General features: G+C 34.3%; 1 protein-coding gene across 4 annotated transcripts in view; it reads right to left on the minus strand.

Moving 5' to 3' along the window:
- The window catches only part of Cadm2 (cell adhesion molecule 2), a 941,141-nt gene that overhangs the window by 74,063 nt on the left and 846,171 nt on the right, over positions 1-20,907 (minus strand). For 2 of the 4 annotated variants that reach the window (XM_031364231.1, XM_031364230.1), the window contains one exon: positions 6,152-6,271. The exons of the other annotated variants lie outside the window; for them this stretch is intronic. In XM_031364231.1, the coding sequence (XP_031220091.1) occupies positions 6,152-6,271 (120 nt within the window). The remainder of the gene's footprint in view (positions 1-6,151; positions 6,272-20,907) is intronic. 4 annotated transcript variants of the gene reach the window in all.

Raw genomic sequence — 20,907 nt, forward strand, 5'->3', positions numbered from 1 at the left:
AATTGGGAAAGGAGATTATCATATGACATGTAAATAAAGAAAATTTCTACTTAAAAAAAAGAAAAAGCTCACTCTTTTAAAGCACAAAAAATAAAATAAAAAACTATTAAATATTTTTATATTGGAGATTCTCTTCTGCTTTCTCCCCATATATTTAATAAAATACTTTAGTCATTTTCTAAAGGTATTTATTTGTGTCAGAATCAGCATTTTCAGAATTTCCACATAAGTACCGATGAGAATAAAATTGCATAAACATTATTTTTATTTTTTTCTCACTCTGTAATCACTTTACACCTGCTCCTCACCAGCTAGCTCAAGAAGCCTTTAATTTTCTGACCACAGACTAACCTAAATGAATATTGGAAGTGAATAGGAGCATCTTTGAGATCTAGAGCAATAGGAAACTACTGTATTATCGAGGCAAAAGCAGTTTAAAGTGCTACAATTATCTGGGTATTTATTGCAATTCCACAAACTCCCCAAAGTTAATAGATTTTATTAGATCCTTTCCAAGAGTCATGCTTTGCAGCATTTGGATTTACTTGTTGTCCTGGCTAAAAGTTTCAGCTGAAGCTGAGGTCATCTTCTCCCCTGAAGTTGGTGTAATTAGTATCAACTCAGTGTTTCTCTGAGCTTACATTGCAGTTATTAACCGTGCTTCATGCAGAGTGTCAAAGCAACGGGCACCGCTGCCAATCTCTCCAGCTTCAAAGGCACAGCTCCTAATTTAATTCATCCATTAGTAAGAAATATGCAGCCTGTATAGTTTATTAATGACTTTAAAAGTAATTTCAGAGATGGTCTAGAAATATATATTCATATATGAGTCATGCATTCCAAATAGGAAACTGTGGGTCACATATAAGTCTTTTTAGCACAGGTTCTTTATAAAGCAATGTGCTTTCTGAAATAACTGTGGCATAACTTTAATATTTACACAAATAAGCACATGTATAAAATTTGAACTTATACAGAACTTGAGAAAAATCAATTAAAGAATCTTTTGTTTCCGAGAGGTTGTATTGGAAAAAAATACTTGTAACTTTACCAGACTGTATTAAATTAAGAATTTACTACCATATAATCACTTAAGGTACTCTTAAACTCATATACATGAAAATGAAAAATAGTCCTATTAATTTAAAATATATGAATTAGTATAGCAAGAATTGGTTTACGTTTATGTAAGTCAAATAGAGAGGCAAGGATAAAATAACATAACATGCCTGAAAGCATTTGCTATCTTACAGGAGGAAACCCATAATAACAGCCTGAGAAAATACAATCTAGCCTATGTGTTCACTGTCCTTATGGACTGGTACTGGGAAAAAACATAGACACAGATTACCCTGTATTATTATTTATAAACTCCTGTTCTATTTCCTGTTACACTTTGTAAAAGCCAGTAAAGATTGAAAACTTTGAAGCTTAGTTAGAGGATAGGTTCACATGAATCAGAATTAAATTCTTCATTTTATTTTGGAAATGATTAGTTTAAAAAGTGATGTCATCCCTTTTCTATATGAGATCTGCTACAAAACAGTAATTAACCCTCAGCTAGCAATCCTAATATTCCACATAGTAGCTGCAGTGCAATGTGTCAGTAGTGAAACTAAAAGTATCTCTAACAATAGACTACATGCACTTTTTATATATGTGTGCATATATGTGCATATATGTACATATATAATTTTCTTTCCATATGAACCATCAAAAAAGAAGCAACTTCAGAATATAGAGGCAGTTCAAAGACTGAAGGAATGACATCACCTTTCATAGCAGACTAAATACCAAAACCTGTCTTTATTTCCATAAACAGGTTTTTAGATACAGGCAGACTCTTTGCATAAGAAATTATTACTTAATTTTTGTCAAGTAAAGAAGAATAAAACCCAACATATTGGCACTTAATTTTTAAAAGCTCACAACACCATGCAAATTGTTTTTTATTACTACAATAAAACCAGAAACATTTTTAATAGCTAAACACCCATAATAAAAGCTCATAAACAACTTCTTGATTTGCACACTTTGAGACTTAACTGTGTCAAAATGATATATTCTTGACATTCTTAATGCTCTATTTGAGTGAGTTTATTTTGACTAATTCAGAACAGCCATGATTGTGAGACAATCATTCTTTGTTATGGCTTAATATCTTTTTTTTCTTATCCTCACAAATGTTTATCTCATTATATTCTTCTATTTAAAGCCATTTATATAATAAAGGAAAAAGCAGATACTTATGAAAACAAGTAAAAAATGATTGAAGGTGTAGAGGGTTCAGAACTTATGCACACCCACATATTATACAGAGCATACACATACAGGAATAATAGCAAAATGCATTTAAAATAATTGATTTAAACCTGTTTGAGTAAATGCTCTTGTTGCTAGTTTCAAGTGTATATAACACTTTGTTTATCATACTTGAACTTTTTAAAAAATATACACATATATCAAACTCTGCCTTTGTCTCTGCCTCTCTCTGTCTCCTCTGTCTCTGTCTCTCTCTCTGTCTCTCTCTCTGTCTCCTCTGTCTCTCTCTCTGTCTCCTCTCTCTCTCTCTGTCTCTCTCTCTGTCTCTCTGTCTCTCTCTGTCTCTCTCTCTCTGTGTGTGTGTGTGTGTGTGTGTCTGTGTGTCTGTGTGTTGATTTGAATAGTGATGGCCTTTATTGCCTCATGTTTTTTGTGTTTGAATGTTTCATGATAGGGAGTGGTACTACTAAGAGTTGTGGCCTTGTTGAAGTATAGGTATGTCCTTTTCAAGGGCAATGGGTCTCACTGGAAGCAGGCTTTGAGCTCTGAGAAGCTCAAATCTGGCTAATGTGTCTCAGTCTTTACTTCTACTGTCTGAGGATCAATATGTAGACCTCCCTGTTCCTTCTCCACCACCATGCCTGCCTGCAAGCTGCCATGCTTCTTACCATCATGATAATGGACTAAACTTCAAAAACTGTAAGTTAGCCCTAATTAAATGTTTTTCTATATGAGGGTTGCTATGATGATGGTGTCTCTTGACCTCAAAAGAAACCCTAATTTAGAATACACACACACACACACACACACACACACACACACACAGATTTTGACTGAAGATTCATCTATTTGAATTCTATTACCCTGGTAGATCTAGAGACAGAAACATGAGAAATGACCAGTTGGTGACTGTGAATCCTTCTTGACTAGAATGTATGTTGTCACCTTTTACCCTTTGATGATAGAAGTTACTATATAAGGAGTAGGCTCTTACCATATACCAAATCTTTTCTACCAGTACTCAAAGAAATTAATTTCTTTATGATTTAACACATTTGCTAGTATATGCTTCATCTAATAAAGTTTTTCCTTGTATAATTACGATGGCTTTGAATCTTATTCTCATGGGTAATGCATTTGTCACAACAAGAGATAAACATGATCTCAAGCTCATGACCTAGAGGACTTGGAGAGAGTTTTGATACATTTCATTTGTATGTAGTTATTGTTCTTTAAATTTATTTAAAATTTCATGTGTACCATGTCTGGGATAGAACAGTGCAGATATTAGCCATGAGTCACATGTTAAAAATTCTTGTACATATAAAGATAAATGATACAATTTATTAGATTTTAAGAAATTCTGTTTAATCCTAATAAAATCATATGCATTCAGTTTATTTTGTATTACACTCAGTGAAAGGAATGAAATGATAAACTAGAGAGAATTTTGCAGAACCTTATTCTTTCCCTTTGTTTTTCAGTTTTTCTGAGACAATATGTTTTTATTGTCAATTCTGTTAATCATAATATTAAAACATTTTATAAAATTTGAATAATAAATTACTCACAAACATATTTGCATAAAAAAGTCACAACTGATTGGAATTGTGCATGAATTCTATATCACAAAACTTACAGGATAAAAAACACTCACACCATTGATTATAAACTGAATAAATGATTTAACTCTTTCTCCCCCAAATATGGACTTGATTATTAGTGTGTAGGTGGCCTCGGTTACTTTTCTAATCTTCTGATGTTAGTTGTAGAGAAAAAGAAAAATGGGGATTAAGCTAACATTAATGGTCTTCTGTGTATGTTTGTGTGTTTATGTGTGTGTTTTAATATCACACAAAAATATGGCACACTCAGGCACATGTTATATTTCTTTACAACATACTGCATTCTAAATGTTTATTTCTATGTTTAAATAGGAAAATAAAAGAGGTATTTTATTTGTGTGGATGAATGTCATTTTAATTTTCTTTTTTTACTTTTGAGATTGTGTTTAATGGTACTATTTCTCCCTTCTGTTTTCTCTTTCCAAATTCTCACATGTACCTTGTACCTTCCTCTCCTTCATATTTATGACCTCATTTTCTATTAGCTGTTACTGCATGAATATATGAATTTGTATTCTCATATGTGCCCATATATAACCTATGCAGTCCATGTAATGTTACTTTATGTATGTTTCAGAGCTGATTGTAGAGCTCTTCTCTGAGGAGGGCCACCTCTCCACTCCCACTTCCCTCATTTGCCTGTAATTCTTGGTGAAAGGTTAGGCACTATGGCCTTTTCCCCATGTAGTACGGCATGATTACTGTTAGCATCCTTGTTCACATTTGGGCAGTCATGTTGTTAAACCTGTGATGTCTCACCAACATGACCACTTATGCATACCTTTTAATGTTTAATGGTATATGAGAGATTAAGATCAAGTCTCTCAATTTAGTATCATAAAATGTAAATATATATAATTTCATAAATTAAGATAATATAAACATATAAATTATACTCTGTAATAATATTGGAAAGATATTTGAAATGAAGAAAAGCAGAAATGTAGATTTCTGTTATTCTTATGCCTTAAATAATTTCACTTTGCCTCATAGTTTTCTGTTTTTTCCTTTGCTCGTAATACAAGCATCTATAAGAAAACACTTAAACCCTCCTTCCATAAATTAACAGATAATGCTGAAAATAAATTCATCCATTAGACACAATTAACCAAGATATTTCTAAGAAACTCATTTCCGCTGACATCAAATTACTTACCATTCTCAGACATGTTCTAATATCCCTAGACTTGACTGTTAACAACAGTGATCAGACACATTCATCCGCAACAAGAGAAAACAGGTTTTTGAAACTGTGATATAATGCTACAAACCAATTTTTTTTTATCAAGAATGAATAAAATTTCAAAGAGAAACATACATTGTACCAGAAAACCATGTAAGGTAAGATATTAAAAAGATAAAAATAAACCATTCTTTGTACAATTTATATAAATGTAAGAACATACAGTCTCCATGAGCATCCAGTTAAATTGTTACACTTAATAAGTTAGTATAGCTCTATGACACAAAATGCATGTAAGTAAGGAAAGGGGGGGTTAAATAAGAAACTCCCTCTGCACTCTGTTTCGGATATATTAAATTTAGGGCATATTTTTTCTATAATTTCTATAATAATAATTATTATTATTTTGCCTTTATGGCTACTTCAGTTCCTTTATATAATGTTGCTGTCTTGGGGTTGAAACAAAGTGCTTATTTGAATACTATTTACTGAGTATTCAAGCCAAGTATAAGTTCCTGTTAGGTCAGAAATCTCTGCAACATTCCATTCTAGAATATCCTACCAGTGGAATCAATTTATGGTAACAAACATTTTGAGTGCTTACTTGAAAGTTCTTAGTGGTGAATCACACATGACTGCTCATTTTAGAAAAATTCAACACTGTGAAAACTTCAATTTGTAGAATATCAAGTCAATGATATTAAAGTAGAATATTTACAGCCACATGCTATCTCCGCGCCATTGAGCATGTTATTTCTTTACACTTCAAGGTAAATCAAAATCTGTGTTCTATCTTCACATCTCAAGTTTGCTCAGTGTAGTGGAGATGCATGTATTTTTAAAGACATCACATAGTATTCGGATACTATTCGTAAGTGACACTAAAAATAAAAGAAACCATTTGACTCCTAGTCTCCTTTAGTAATTCTTCTTCATACTAATCTCATTGACCTAATCACATCGTATAATTAAGATACGATAAATATGTAAATTGGATCTCATTATTCTATTCTAAACAATAGTCTTCTACACAGCTCCGCCTATTGGGCTTCTGAGGCTATAACAAGGAAGCATACTGTACCTCTTCTGCTGCTGCTTGATGCAGATGTGCTTGGGCTGGTTGTTATGGCTACAGAGGTTGTTACTGGTGCAGTGGTAAGGGAGGGGATGATAGTAGTGGGAAGCAAAGTGTTGGGAACATCTGGTGAGTGGAAAGAAACAAAATATAAAATAAAATCATATCATGCAAACAAAAGAGAAACACAAAATGATTCAAATTATAAATACACACATCTTATTAAGGCATAATCACTTAAAGCTGAAACGGAATAACGTGTACACAACAACCGCCACACACAGATTCTGTCATTTTTCTTTCACTTCTCTATTATGCTCCACAAAGAGAGAGAGGAGAGAGAGAGAGAGAGAGAGAGAGAGAGAGAGAGAGAGAGAGAGAGAGAGAGAGGAAGAAGAAGAGAAGAGAAGAGAAGAGAAGAGAAGAGAAGAGAAGAGAAGAGAAGAGAAGAGAAGAGAAATATCAAGGAGCTAGGTTTGAGAATAAGTAAATCACGTGCAAAGTTTCAAGTGAAATTTAAAATGACAAGACTTCACTTGTTCTTTGGGGCTTTCGAAAATGCTCACATGCAGTAGTGAAATACATATATGTAAAATAAAAATGACATGCGTTGTCAAAGAAGTAAACAATGAAACACCACATACAGAAAGAAACACAAATACCACCAGATAAGATTAAAGGAGTGTTAACGATGAGCATGTATATGCATGTTAAGTGCCTCTGTATTTCCTCTCAGGAAAGTGATAGGAAATAGGATGAGTGTAATCTTTAGAAGCAAACAAAGGAAGGCAATGGTTATTGCAATTGTTATTGTGCACCTCCTGGTTTCACAAACGATGTTAATGTTCAGTTTAAAGTCTTGCAATTCTTACCCCAATTAGCTGGTAACGCCTTCTAACAAATTTGCAGTACCTAGGAGTCTTTAACAAGTATCGAGTTAACTAGCATGGAGCCCGCGATGTGATGTCTGAAGAAAGGTTTATGATTTATTTAAATACAGGACACCAAAGAGAAGATACTGAATGAGGATTTGAAAAATACCGCTCAGTTTCCAATCCATAATTAGTCAAATTGTCATAAATTAAAATTTAACTCAAATCCAGGGATAAAACGGTGAGCCAAAAGAGCAGCTTAGTAATGTTCAAAGACCAAATCTTCCTTGATTTCATTAAAACCAGTCTAAGGTATTCAGAGAAGCAGAGACCTCAAGCAATGTTTCCAGTGTCAGGTGATGAAAAAACCTCCGGATAATCTCTGGAGTGAAATTTTGTTCCCCGCAGCTAGGCATATAATTTACACAGCAAGGGAATTAGAAATACTTCCCCAATTACCTGGAATTACTATACTGGGGTTTGACTTCATATGTTTGTCATGCAACCCCAAATGGTCACAATTCTTGACAGATGACTTGGCTGTTGAAAGGTTGCTTGTCATTCTTTCAGTAAAAGTCTTCGAGTCACACCAAACTTGTTTCTAGCACTTTACCCTGATAAATTGCTCTACTCCATCTGCTGACTGTACCCGCTGAATTCTCCACACTGAAAACATCGAAAGCAGCAGGAGATCACTCTCTTATCTTGAGTATTGATGTTTACATCTGTTTTTCAACAGGGAAAATGCTTCCTGGCCAGTCAAATTAAGAAAACAACCCCTGAAAACTCAACAGTGTCACATTAATCACTAGGGACAATGGGTATTGCCTGGGGAGCAATCTATCGTGATCATAAGGTGACACTGGTTTTAGAAAGAATGTTGTGAATGAATAAAAATTGTGTATTTATGCTCATAGACTTCATATTTGCTACTTTTTTATCCTATGCTCTTACTTCTTAGTAAGCATTTTAAAAGGTTTTACATACAATAGAAGTAAATGGAAATGTACTGAATAAAAAATTAGTTAATTTTTTTATGCCTCCCTAAAATATAAAATAATTTATTTTTATTAGAATGATCTCAAATTTATTTTTGTAAAAAAAAAATTCAAAATGAACATCTAGTACTACAATATTTAAGAACAAAGAATACTTTATCTTTAAAGTCTATTTATGGAGTCTGATATAACTAAATTTATCACAGACTGTGAGATTAGTTTTTCTATCAAACAGTAACATGGAATAACATTGTCTTAACCATTAATCTAGGGAAAAAAAGCAACTTTTCAAAATTAGATTTTTTATTTTACTATAAAATCTTGCCCAATATAATAGGCTTATTATTAATTTGTTTAGTTTAGTTCATCCAAATAAAATATTATTTAGATGTAATTTCCATTTTTCTCATCTCAGCAGTAATAGGAACCCTGGATTATTTGGGAGCCTATAGATGTTCATGTTTTCTAAGAATTCAAGAATGGACCAATCTAATCTCTTACAAGTGTCCAGTATAGTAAATATAGAATCGTTTAGCATTATCTACCATTTAATGTGTTAGTAATTTCAGTCCTTACTAATACAATTTAAAAAACTCATAAAAGTCTTAAGATATGTGCAGACAGATGAGAAAGTATGCCAGTCTCTGGCACATGGTTGGTTCCCAAATATCTCCCATCATGTTCTTCCACCCTTTCTTCAAGAATCATGTGTGACTGGTGACAAGTGTGCACAAAAGGTGTGCTGAGAATAAGTCTTTCCCAACCACAATTATATGTTTTTTATTGTTGTTGTTTGTTTTTTAAATTTTTTACAATTATATGTTTTTAATATGTACAAATGATATAATATGCTTCATAGTCAATGCACTCTATAGCTTTTTAAATATGCTTAGTTTCCATGACTCTTCCCCCTGTCTTTTGGTCATCAGTAATTTCTGATTTGAATTATTTCATCTCTGTTGTGGAATAGTAAAAGTTGAAATAGCCTAAAATACCCAGTTCTAGAAGATAATTAGAAACAGGTAAAATTAAACGATGTGAAATTAGGTGGAATTAGTTAGAAATGTCAGAAAGAATGCAAAAATTGTATGAAACTTCTGGCACATACTTAAACTTTCTATTTGATCTAATTTGATTCTGGTCTTTTACCACTTAATAATTCACCTTAGCAGGAAGTTACTGCTCAGTATAAAAATAAGACTAAGGAGAACTAGAAAATGCCCATGTATAACAGGATGAATTAATTAAAATAGAATTAAAAGAGTAAAGCACTTCTTTCAAAACCACCCTCTACATCTTCATACAGGAAAAAAATGTTATTTTTTGAAGAGTATGTTTTAGAGCTACAATGTACTTTTTTCTTCTTTCAGTCACGGAATATAATCAAAACAACAGTAGTAGAAAGAAGTGACTTATTATGCCCAATTAAAGATGACTTGTTAATGGCCCCATACTGGTATTAGAGGTGTTCACAGCTCAAGATCTATAAGCATGGGCAGCTTGATCAGGAACTGGAGAAGCAGACATTATCAGATGACTCTCAGAAGCTTTTCTAAGTCTAAATATTCTTTCTCCCTTTTTATAAAATTCAGCTTTGCTTTTGAAATGTCTTGCTTCTATAAATGAGTAGCAATACTTGATAAAACATAGAAAATACCTCAGTGATGGATGCTTAAAGTATTAATTTTGGTCCTTTAGAGAATGATCACACATTGGGTTTACATTTTCCCATAGAAACGTGAGATGTAACACTTCTAACCACCTGCCTTCTGTTTATAAGACAGGTTTTTACTGTGTAGCTCTTGCTAGCCTGAAAATTGCTGTGAAGTCCATTCTGTCTCTGCCTCTCAAGTGCCACAATGCCTGCACCCTAAATTTTTGATGTTTCAAGAATCAGTTATATTTTTAAACCATTATACTATCATACCAAGAAATAATCCAATAAAGCATCAAGATATAAAACATAACCATATTTCTTTTTTACTATTTATCTGTTCATTTTCTTCAAAGAATAAAACACAGTTTTTATATAAAAGTTAATCACATACACATATGATATCATACTAAATATTTGTGTAAATTTAATTTATTAATTTTTTTCTATAACACAAAATAATTTACTTTTGTTCCCTATATGTTACTTATATATTTTTCAGATTTTTTCATATTATAACATGCTGAATACATTAATTTAAGAAGATCTTGAAGCACACACACACATATATGTATATATACAAATGTACTAACATTCCATTATTATTCATAGGATATTGGAACATGGATCTCATAATCAATGTATGTGAAGTTACAGTCAAATTTATGATATATAAGTATGATTTATAAGTAGTAAAAGTACAATGACAACTAAACTCAATACTTTTACATAATACTTCATCTATAATTTGTACAAGGTCAATACTTTGTCTTAAGTATTGTTCTTTGGAAAATGTACTATATATTAACTTAATCAGTTCCTGAGATATTCATGTGAAACTAGAATTATGGAGTCAAATGGTTCAGCATGTAAAATTCCCCGATGGCAACCCTGAGGAGCTGAGTTCAAAACCCAGGACATACACTGTGGATAAAGGAAATAACTCAGCCCTTTGCATATGTGTGAAGGTTTAAGTACACACAAAATATATAACCAAAACATATGAATAAAATATAATGGTAAGTTCATCATCAGTAATTTACAAAAGGAATGAAGTGTATATATTATATATTTCGGAATTTAAATCATGATTAGTAAAGAATTAATGTTTAAAAATATTAAGAATGTTAAAAAAAGTTACTTGGAAAACTCTACCAAATAAAAGTAATTATATTTTATCTAGATTTGATCATGGATATTAGTAACTTTACAGAAATTATTAAGCTCATCTTTTAATTCAAACAAGAGACCCCTCAGTTATTTCCTTAATAACCAAACATGAAGACAAACTTATGAATGAATTTATTTCAATGCAACATCAGCTCATAGCAATTTTAAACTGTTTTGATTATAATACATAGAAATATAAAACACCAATTTCTCTAAATCATGATTGACTTTTAAATACTCTTTTGCTAACAGACTAAATTCCATTATTTTAGATGGGTTGTTAAATAAATTCATTGAATTCCAGGTATCATTAAAATTTAAATATGCAAACCCAATTTACTGAATAATAGTATGCATATATTTCAGGGCTATATAATATAATGTGCTGTATACTATGTAAGTAAATATTTAAAATTTTAAAAATAAAGGGTCTCTATCATTCAACACATATAATAAAGTAAACACAGAGGTTTCCTTTAAAGGAAAATTACATTATTTATATCCATAGGAGACTCAGAAAAAGTTTTAAGTCATACAAGTTGGTTTATGAGTTTATGTGCATCTAATCTATGCATTGCGAGGAATTTAAAATAATCATATTGTATAAAATAAAACTTCTAAAAAATTTAAAGAATGCCAGACAAATCCCTATATCTGGGCTACAGAACAGTAGTGCAAGAACTTACTTGAAGTAAGTTCCAAGTGAGACTCGTGAGGCTAATGCTGACTTCCAAATAAATGCTCTCTCATTCAAGATATTCTATTACAACCTACTTACGTACATGAAGAATCATGTGAGCTCAGGTACTAAGGAACTTCTGTGTGGAAGAGCATTGGGAAGCTTGTTTTATAATAAATACATCAGTCTATTACCACTCCATCTTAGTTCCAAAAACTGTGCTCAGCACTCCACACCTTGTGCCCCCCCCACCTCCACGTAGATGCCCTCTATCAAGGACTAGAGGGTCTCAGAGCCTACATGTTCCGTGTGTTTATTTCATTTCCCATTATATCAGTTTTAGATCATACAGAGCTCTGAGTTGGACACACAAAAGGACATCTACTCCTGCCTCAGGTGCTTTCTTCAAGTTCCAGATCCAACTCTGTGTCATCTTCTCGTTGTCTCAGTCGGCTTCACAGCATCTCCTCTTTTATGTCTTTCTGTCAAGTCCTATGCTCGTATATGAGAAGCATCTTAATTCGTGTTTCTTTCTCTATCTGCAAACACCTTTCAGAAACTCTGTGTCTGCTTACTATATATTACCATCCATTTTGTTTTCCAAATCAAACCACAAACCACCACCTTAGCCTTACAAAAAGTCGTCTTTTTTATTCACAAATATAGTCCCCCGACCCCCACCACCACCTCTGCTCCCAGGACCAATTGCAAGTCTGAGGAATATATAGTATTCACTTGGTACTTACCATTCACTGTATTTTTTTTTCATGAAGCAAACATTTTAATGCAACAGATAATTTACTTAATGGTATATTTTGGGAGCTCCTTCATAGTTATATGTTTTATAGATGCTAATATAAGGTGGGTATGTTAGCAATATATCAGTTCTAAGGGCATTACATATGTAACCATTATTTAAACAAGGTATAATAGTTGCACCGCTTGCAGAAAATATTGTAGAAATTCCTTCTAAACATCTACAAATCTGAAAGACTAGTCTAAAACATAAAGTAGAGCATTCTGAAAAAGCTTCAGCTCTGAGTGCTGGTGTCAGCAGCTTAGAATTGTTAGACTCCAAAATGATAAACGCCAATCAAAATAGTGGGAAAGCATCCCTTCCTTCAAATGTTAATGAAGGAATTAGAAAACATGGGAATCTGGTCTTGTTAAGGGGGCTTGTTAGAGCACAGCAGACCCTATATAGCCCTGTCAGGATGAAGACACGTCCAGCAGGCACAGCACACAATAACCTGCCGCGCAGTGCAAGACTTTTGTTTTCTAATAAGGAGTTTTTCAGGTTAAAGGTATATTGTGCTGTCTATAAATGTAGTGTGTAATTTCTAACTTGTCAACTTGTTTTGTTTCCTCACAATTTCTCTTTCTAAAAATGGCATTCAGGGGGGATTTTTGAAACAAAATTAAGTCTAAAGAGCCCCCAAAGCCAAAGCTGCTTGTTTTTCCAAAGACTATTGTCCAAATAGGGAGAAAAGCTGCTGTCATTGAGTCTGAGGTCTACACATCTACACCCTTTCGACTTGACGGCACAAAACACCCGTTCTCGAGGGGCAATCGGTTCACTTTAAGAGCTGTTTCTTGATGGGAACACAAAGGGGTAGGATTTTGAAGATACAAGATTAAGAAAGAGTTATTATTGTGTTATAAAGAGTTCATATCTCTCTGACTTCCAAAATAATGTCAAATCCTTAGTATTCTAATGCGCATTCTGAAGCCATCGGGAGTACTAGGAAGGGGCATGCTTACTGGTTTTAGTTTTTGTAAAGAAGGGCATTTATCTGCCTCCATTATACTCAGCCACAGGTAGTAGCCTATTTAAGTCATAGCATAAAGGAATGACAAGTCCAGACCTCTCCTTGAGTTGGCAGACATCAGGCTAACAGGACCTCAACTCAGCATTGTGAGCCTCCTCTACAAGAGAATTATCATAAACCCATTCGTCCCATAAAAAGAACCCTTCTCCAATTCTCTTAATGTCTTCCTGGTCTCTTCCACTGACTTCTGATGCTAAATGGAATCAATCCTTATACAAAGATAATAATAACCAAAAAAAAAAAAAAAAAAAATCTTGCCTCCCCAAATTGGAAAGTGTCTTAGTCAGGGTTTCTTAGTCAGGGTTTCTATTCCTACACAAACATCATGACCAAGAAGCAAGTTGGGTTTATTTAGCTTACTTCCACATTGCTGTTGATCACCAGAGGGAGTCAGGACTGGAACTCAAGCAGTCAGGAAGCAGGAGCTGACGCAGAGGCCATGAAGGGATGATCTTTACTGGCTTGCTTTCCTCCCCAACTTGCTTCTTGGTCATGATGTTTGTGCAGGAATAGAAACCCTGACTAAGACAAATTGGTACCAGCATAGTGGGGTATTCCTGTGACCACCTGACCATGTTTTGGGGAGGACTGTGGAAGGACTTTGGAACTTTGAGCTAGAAGAGCCATTGGTTGTTAAGAGCTCTATGGGATGTTATGAAGGAGCTTGGAAGATAATGTTGAGAACAGTGCAGAAGATGAAGGCCTGTTTTGTGAAATTACAGAGGGAAGATTAAATACTCTATCAGGGCCATTGCTATTTTGATTGTGAAGATTCTGTGGTTTTGGTTAGCTGGGGCTGAAGAATCAGCTGTGATTAACAAGATACCAGAACTACTAAAGTGAAAACTTTGCATTACTGGGACGATTGATGCTGGTTAGCTGGAGCTAAGAAATCAGTGATGATTAAGAAGAGACCAGCAACATTGAGGTGACATCTTCTGGAAAGTGTTTTCTGAGAGCAAAGAGACTGTGTTCCAGAGATAGCCAAAGTTGTACCTTGTGCTGTAGCAGGACTTGGTAATGTGTAAGAGTCACCCAGGTGGTACTGATTTTGAAGGCATGAAGGGGTCATGAAGAGCGACCGAGGCTCAGCACAGTGAGAAACCATGGAAGGCCATTGGTGAAGGTGCAGTCTCAGTTGCAATTGATGGCCCAGGACTGAAGGGGTCATGCAAAAGAGTTGAGGCTTGGTACCCTGAAGACAGTCTATGAGAGGCTATTGTTGAAGCCTAGTTACAGCGGAAGACAGCAGTTTTGGAAATGTCAGTACCATGTAATGACCACCAAGGACAGCAGCAGCAGTGGAGTACAGGCATCTGGAGCCTTGAAGACAAGCTGTGTGCTACAAAGGGCAGAGCTGGAGAAGTGACCTAAGCCCTTGTAGGAGCCCAGAAGATCATGAGAGGATTCCAGACATTGGATGGTTGGAGTTTGATTTTTGCTTTTGATTGTGACTGTGCCCTGATATTTCTCCCTCTTGAAGGAAGAAAGTATTTTAGTGAAGCCCACAGTTAAGACACCTTGAATTTTAAAAAATATTAGATATTTTAAATGGACTGAACTTTTAATATGTAAAGACTGTGGGACTTTAGATCTTGGGGATGAATAAAAAAGTGAGGATTGAGGCTTAATAGTGATGTGTTTGTGTGTCAAGTTGACAAGGGGTCAATTGTACTGGCTAGTTTTGTGTGCCAACTTAACACAGGCTGGAGTTATCACAGAAAAGGGAGCTTCAGTTGGGGGAATGCCTCCATGAGACCCAGCTATGGGGCATTTTCTCAATTAGTGATCAAGTGGGTAGGGCCCCTTGTGGATGGTGCCATCCCTGGGCTGGAAGTCTTGGGTTCTATAAGAGAGCAGGCTGAGCAAGCCAGCGGAAGCAAGCCAGCAAGAAACATCTCTCCATGGCCTCTGCGTCAGCTCTTGCTTCCTGGCCTGCTTGAGTTCCAGTACTGACTTCCTCTGGTGATCAACAGCAATGTGGAAGTAAGCTGAATAAACCCTTTCCTCCCCAACTTGCTTCTTGGTCATGATGTTTGTGCAGGAATAGAAACCCTGACTAAGACAGTAAGTGATGCAATTAAACTGTACATGGTCACCAAAAGTTCTATGTAATTACAAGGAAAGTTTATTAATAAAATCAATGTCTTATGTGAAGAATGGAAATATGTATTTTCCCCTTTAAAACACATTACTTTCCAAACTGACACAAGTAAAGTGAAACTAAAGGCAGGATCTAAAAATGCCTTCAGCTTGGATGCTCCTGCATCATTTAGGCCGACATTCAGTCCTTGCCTGGAATATTTTACCCAAAGTAGGTCACATGATTGGATGCCATTTCTAAGGAAAAGTAAATGAAGTAACAGATACTAAGAGGAAGTATGAAAAATATTGAGCAAGCAGAAAGTGTTTTTAAATGTGTGCTCTATGATAAAGGAATCAAGAGGTGTTTTGCACATTATTTAATTTAACCAAATTTCTTAATGTTTTAAAAGTGGAGAGTTTGGTCTGGTAATTTAAATAATTCTTTTTAAACCTGATTCTTGATTTTGAGAAGTCAAACTGACCTAAAAGAAAGGTGTTCTGACAGCCATGCATTTAACCTTTTTGCATGTAATTTTAAGAGGCGATGTTCCTAAAGAATTAGTCTGCCTTTGAAGTACAATGAATAAAATGTATATGGTACCCTAGATTACAAATGATATCAGTCTGTAAACTTCCAAAAATGTTTTGCATACTTGAAAACAATTAATGTCATAAAATGCTAATATCAATTTGTACTTCTCAGATAGAAAAACCCCTGTGCTTACTAAGTGACCCACGTTTTACTCCAACAAGCCTGAGGTTCAAAACTCTCTTTAATTACTTGATTAAATGGTGTTTTCCATGGCTCCCCTTTCACTTGCCAACACAGTAATGGATTTCTGACAATGACTTCTCTAGAGATGTTTCTTTCATTATTTAGAAATCTACAGTTTTGGTTTGGAGGTTTTTGTTCATGTTTTGTTTTGGGGAGCTATTATTTTGTTTGTTTTTGTGGGTTTTGTTTGTTTGTTTGTTTGTTTGTTTTTTGTCTCTCTGAGACTAGAAATTATATGGCTCAGTCTGGCCTGGGATATGGAAGTAGCTGAAGATGGTCATGAGCTTCTGATGTGCTGTTCTACTTCCTAGGTACTTGGATCACAGGTATAGGATATCATACCCATTCATTCTTTTATAGTTTTTTTATTTATCTATTTGCTTGTTTATTATTTATTTATTTTTCTATATATTGATCTATATGTATCATCTGTCTATCTTCTATCTACCCATGGATCATTTATTTATCATCTATAATCTATTTCTGTATCTTGTATCATCTATCTTTCCACTTATCTATATATAGATAAGGATATTTATGTGTCTATCATCTATCTATGATTCTAAGCATTAAGCCATGCCTTTTGAAAGCTGGGCTAGCTTTTCACAGTCTTTTACGTTATAATTAGAAGTGTTTTATATTGGGGAAGTGACCATTTCTCTCTCACACACAAACATATTTTACAAAAAACTGGTTTGGGAAGGATACCAATTTAGTCACCACACTACAAGTATCAAGTTACTTACTTGACAACTATTTTTTAAATTTAAGAGTAGCTGAGTTTTCCAAAAACAGCTGAAAAATCTAAAACTAAACTTAAGTGTCAGTTTCTTAAACACAATATTAGTGAATGCCTTCTTTCACACGTATGATTTTAGGTTGCCCATTAGAAAATGTTTCAATGCCTTGTTCCAAGAGGTCAATGAAAAGGCAAGGACAGGCTGGGAACCTCCCTTGTAGTTAGCATTCACAGGATGACCATAGTAGATGAGTAGAAATGAGGTAAGGGTTATTTTAGATTCACAAACAGTATATAATACATTATTTGTGCCATCTACAAGGCAAGATGCTATAAGTATATATATATTTTTAATTGGATACTTTTTTATTTACATTTCAAATATTATCCCCTTTCCCAGTTTCTCTCCCTCCCAGGAAACCCCTATCCTATCTTCCCTCCCCCTGCTTCTATGAGGTATTCCTCCACACACCCACCCACTCCCACCTCCCAGCCCTCGATTTCCCTGCACTGGGCATCTTCATAGGACCAAGGACCTCTCCTTCCACTGGTGTGTGATTTTATGTACAAATCTATAGTTTCTGAAACTCAGAGCAAAAATTCTCTCTCAAAGGCCATGACATAATGCTTGAGTTGGTCCTGAGTTGGACCTGAGTTGGTCCTGAGATGAGCCAACTCAGGACCATGTTTTTCGGTAAAAGAACTCTGTATACAGTGGGAAAACTGTAGTCTAACTAGTTTTGCACATAAGCCAACTAAGAAGACTTGAGTGACATTGATTTCTTCACTGTGTTTACTGTCTTATAGACTGCAGATGAGAGAAAGGTTATAGAGAAATAGAAAAAATATAGTATACATATATAAAAAAATCATCTAACCAGTGACTATGTGGGAAGATCTCAGACAGCACTGCTGAGACCAGCAACTCTGGGGCTTGGCATTTTTAGTGTTTGTTGTTGCAAAGGGATGTCTGCTCTATCCTCTTTATTCTGTGCTCCATATTTTCCATTCGTGTTTCTAAAGAAAGCTCATTATGAGCACACATAATTAATTTACCAGCTGACTAGGTCTGTCTCTATATGACAGGACAGATTTTAGTTGCATCGCTATTTAATGTTTGCTACTCTGTACAGCTATCTGTTCATGACCCAGTCTTCTCTTTCCTAATCTACACAAAGTCCACTCTTTGGATGCCATCATGATCTCATAAGAATCCTCTTACCCAGGAATATAACTGGGCAAGTAATAAATAAATATATAATCATTTACCTATTAACCATGGCTATTCTTGTTATGAAATGTAAAATTTAGCCTCTCATAGTAGGTATGTGCATATGATAATAGAATTTATTAATATCTATGACAAGAATTTAATAGGGATTTTAAGATATAAAATTAAGATCAATCTGTTTGAAAATCAATTATATCACTCAACTACACCTGTCTAATTTTGTTAGAGTTATAATCAAATAGTAATAAACTTAAAGTTTGTGATTATTTTCTGTACATTGGGAAAATATCTGAAAGCAGTGATACACTAGAATGTTTCTCGTAGCGAAAATAAGCTTCTTTTCCCTGCCTCTATTTGCTTTTCTACCATAGCGAGCAAGTCCTTTGCTTTGGGTGCCCAACATCCAGGTGGAGAGAAGATACTTTCCCTAGCGTTTGGAGAGGTATATTGAGCCACAAAGCTTACAAGTTACCTTTGTCCCGATGTTCTATAATTTTAATGTGTATGGTATTCTGTCTTGGAGCATTTTTGATATTTTTGATTAGCAATAAATATGAGGGAAAATAGCAGTTGTAACTGATTTTTAAAAACTGGAAAGATACATTTAATAGCTTGAAACTCTTCATTAGACTATAAGCATATAGAAATTTATAGTAGAAAGAGTCTCTTACTGTTAAGTTTGTAAACTATACTCTCTAATGGTTCTTTCCAGCAAACAATGAAATGTGACAGGTCACATGTTACACATATGTGTGCTATTTAAATGTGTCATTACTGAAGCAATTGTATTGTAAACAATGGGAATGTCATTTTCATCATTACTTATTTCAATAAACACCTACAAATACAAATAAACTAAAAATGAACAGTGATATTTTAGAGCTATTAAATCAACAACTCATTCATTCTCCTTTGATTGGGAGAATAAAAATAGAAGCAAGTTGCCATTCTATTTTAATCTGTGGTACCAACATAATAGCTGCCCATAATTTTCTTGTTTTACATGGTTGTAAAAACTAAAATTCCTACAAAAGAATATATGAATGCATAAAGTTAAAACATGGGCAAGTATATAGTATGTAATTTCATTCAAAAGTAGCACAGCATGAGTTAAGATAAAGGAATGATTAAATTTTGAAAATATGATTTGTAGAAGAAAATAAGGACACAGTAGAATAAGTTGGACAATGGTTAAAAAAAATTAACTTACATGTAAATATTGTTTTGGTGAAACAAAGGATAAATTTGAATAAGGAAGAGGAATTTCATGGGAACTTTCTGTAATATTGTGTCTCCATTACCATACAAGCTCCATACCATTTCTCCACTGCAGCTTTGACATTGATGCCCCAAAGGTTTGCCTAATAGGGTGTACCTGTTCAAATTCTGCTGCTACCAGTAGAAGAAAGGAACAGCTGGCAATTTGATCTGCCTACCATGCAGTATTTCCTTACAACTCTCAGGAAGAGCATTGATGCTAGAATTTCTTATTCTTTAGGAATGTTTGCTGACATAATATTCTGTATACGATGTTTTAAAAAGATCTGGAGCAAAGACATTCATACATGATTATTTAGTAAATTCATCTTTCCTGCTCGCTTGCTTGCTGGCTCGCTCGCTCACTCCTACCCTCTCTCTGTCTAGCACATGCACGCACACACACGAGCGCACACATACACACGTATGTGTACACGTGTGTGTGAGCGCACATGTGTATGTCTGTGTGTGTGTGTGTGTGTGTGTGTGTGCGTGTGTGTTTTGTGTATTTGGTTACTGTCCATTGTCCACCATATGTGTTTGTTTGTATATTTGATGTAGGTGTTATAAATTTTTCTAATATGAGATTATTAACTAAAATACACTGAAAAATCTGAGAAGGAAGTAAGTAAAGATTTGAGATGTCTGAATTTATTTCTCACTCTCCATACATATTATGTATCAAAACCTTCATATCTCATATAATTGTGATTTTTTTTAAAAAAATAATACAGACTTCAAAAATTGTATTGCTTTTATTTACTTATTGCAATTCAGGCATGTGCTAGCCCCAGGTGTAGAGAAGGGAGATCAACTACTCACATAGGTTTTCTCATTCTACCCTATATGTCTCAAATATACTCAGGCTTGCCAGCAAGTACCTTCAATAGTTGAGCCATCCCAATCCCTATTTCCCTGAAAAGGGAAGTTTAATTCAATTGATGAGAAATAAATATGAAGCAATGTAACTCTTACCAACCATTCTAGACCAAATGAATTAGATTAATATCACTGATAAGGATCTGTACCCACAAATATCTGCTATACCCTTCAGAAGTTAAAGGTTGATCTGGGTCCATGCTGCTTGGAGAAACAAGACAGTTTATTGAACTTATCCTGCTATAAATATTAGCATTAACAATGTTGGATATTGCAAGAATTTTCCTATGGTTCTTTTAGCAGGAACTTAAAATTTTCTTGTTCTTTAGGAACTTTCATTAAAGGCAAGGTTTAAACCAGTGGCTCAAGCTGCCATCTGCATTCTTAAATTTGAAATTTTCAAAATGTAATGGGATAAAGGAGATGAAGAAAACCTTCAGTGCACATAACCCAAAATTTCAGGGCTTATAACAATTAAATATCATAAAACTTTAACACTACCACTGACATTCAAAGAATAATATCTAACCAAAGACTCGCATCTGTATTGTTGATGTTTTTTTTTACAGGGCCATATTCCAATCTCCATCAATT

This window comes from Mastomys coucha, unplaced genomic scaffold (genome assembly GCF_008632895.1).
Source record: "Mastomys coucha isolate ucsf_1 unplaced genomic scaffold, UCSF_Mcou_1 pScaffold12, whole genome shotgun sequence".
Classification (NCBI taxonomy): Eukaryota; Metazoa; Chordata; class Mammalia; order Rodentia; family Muridae; genus Mastomys; species Mastomys coucha.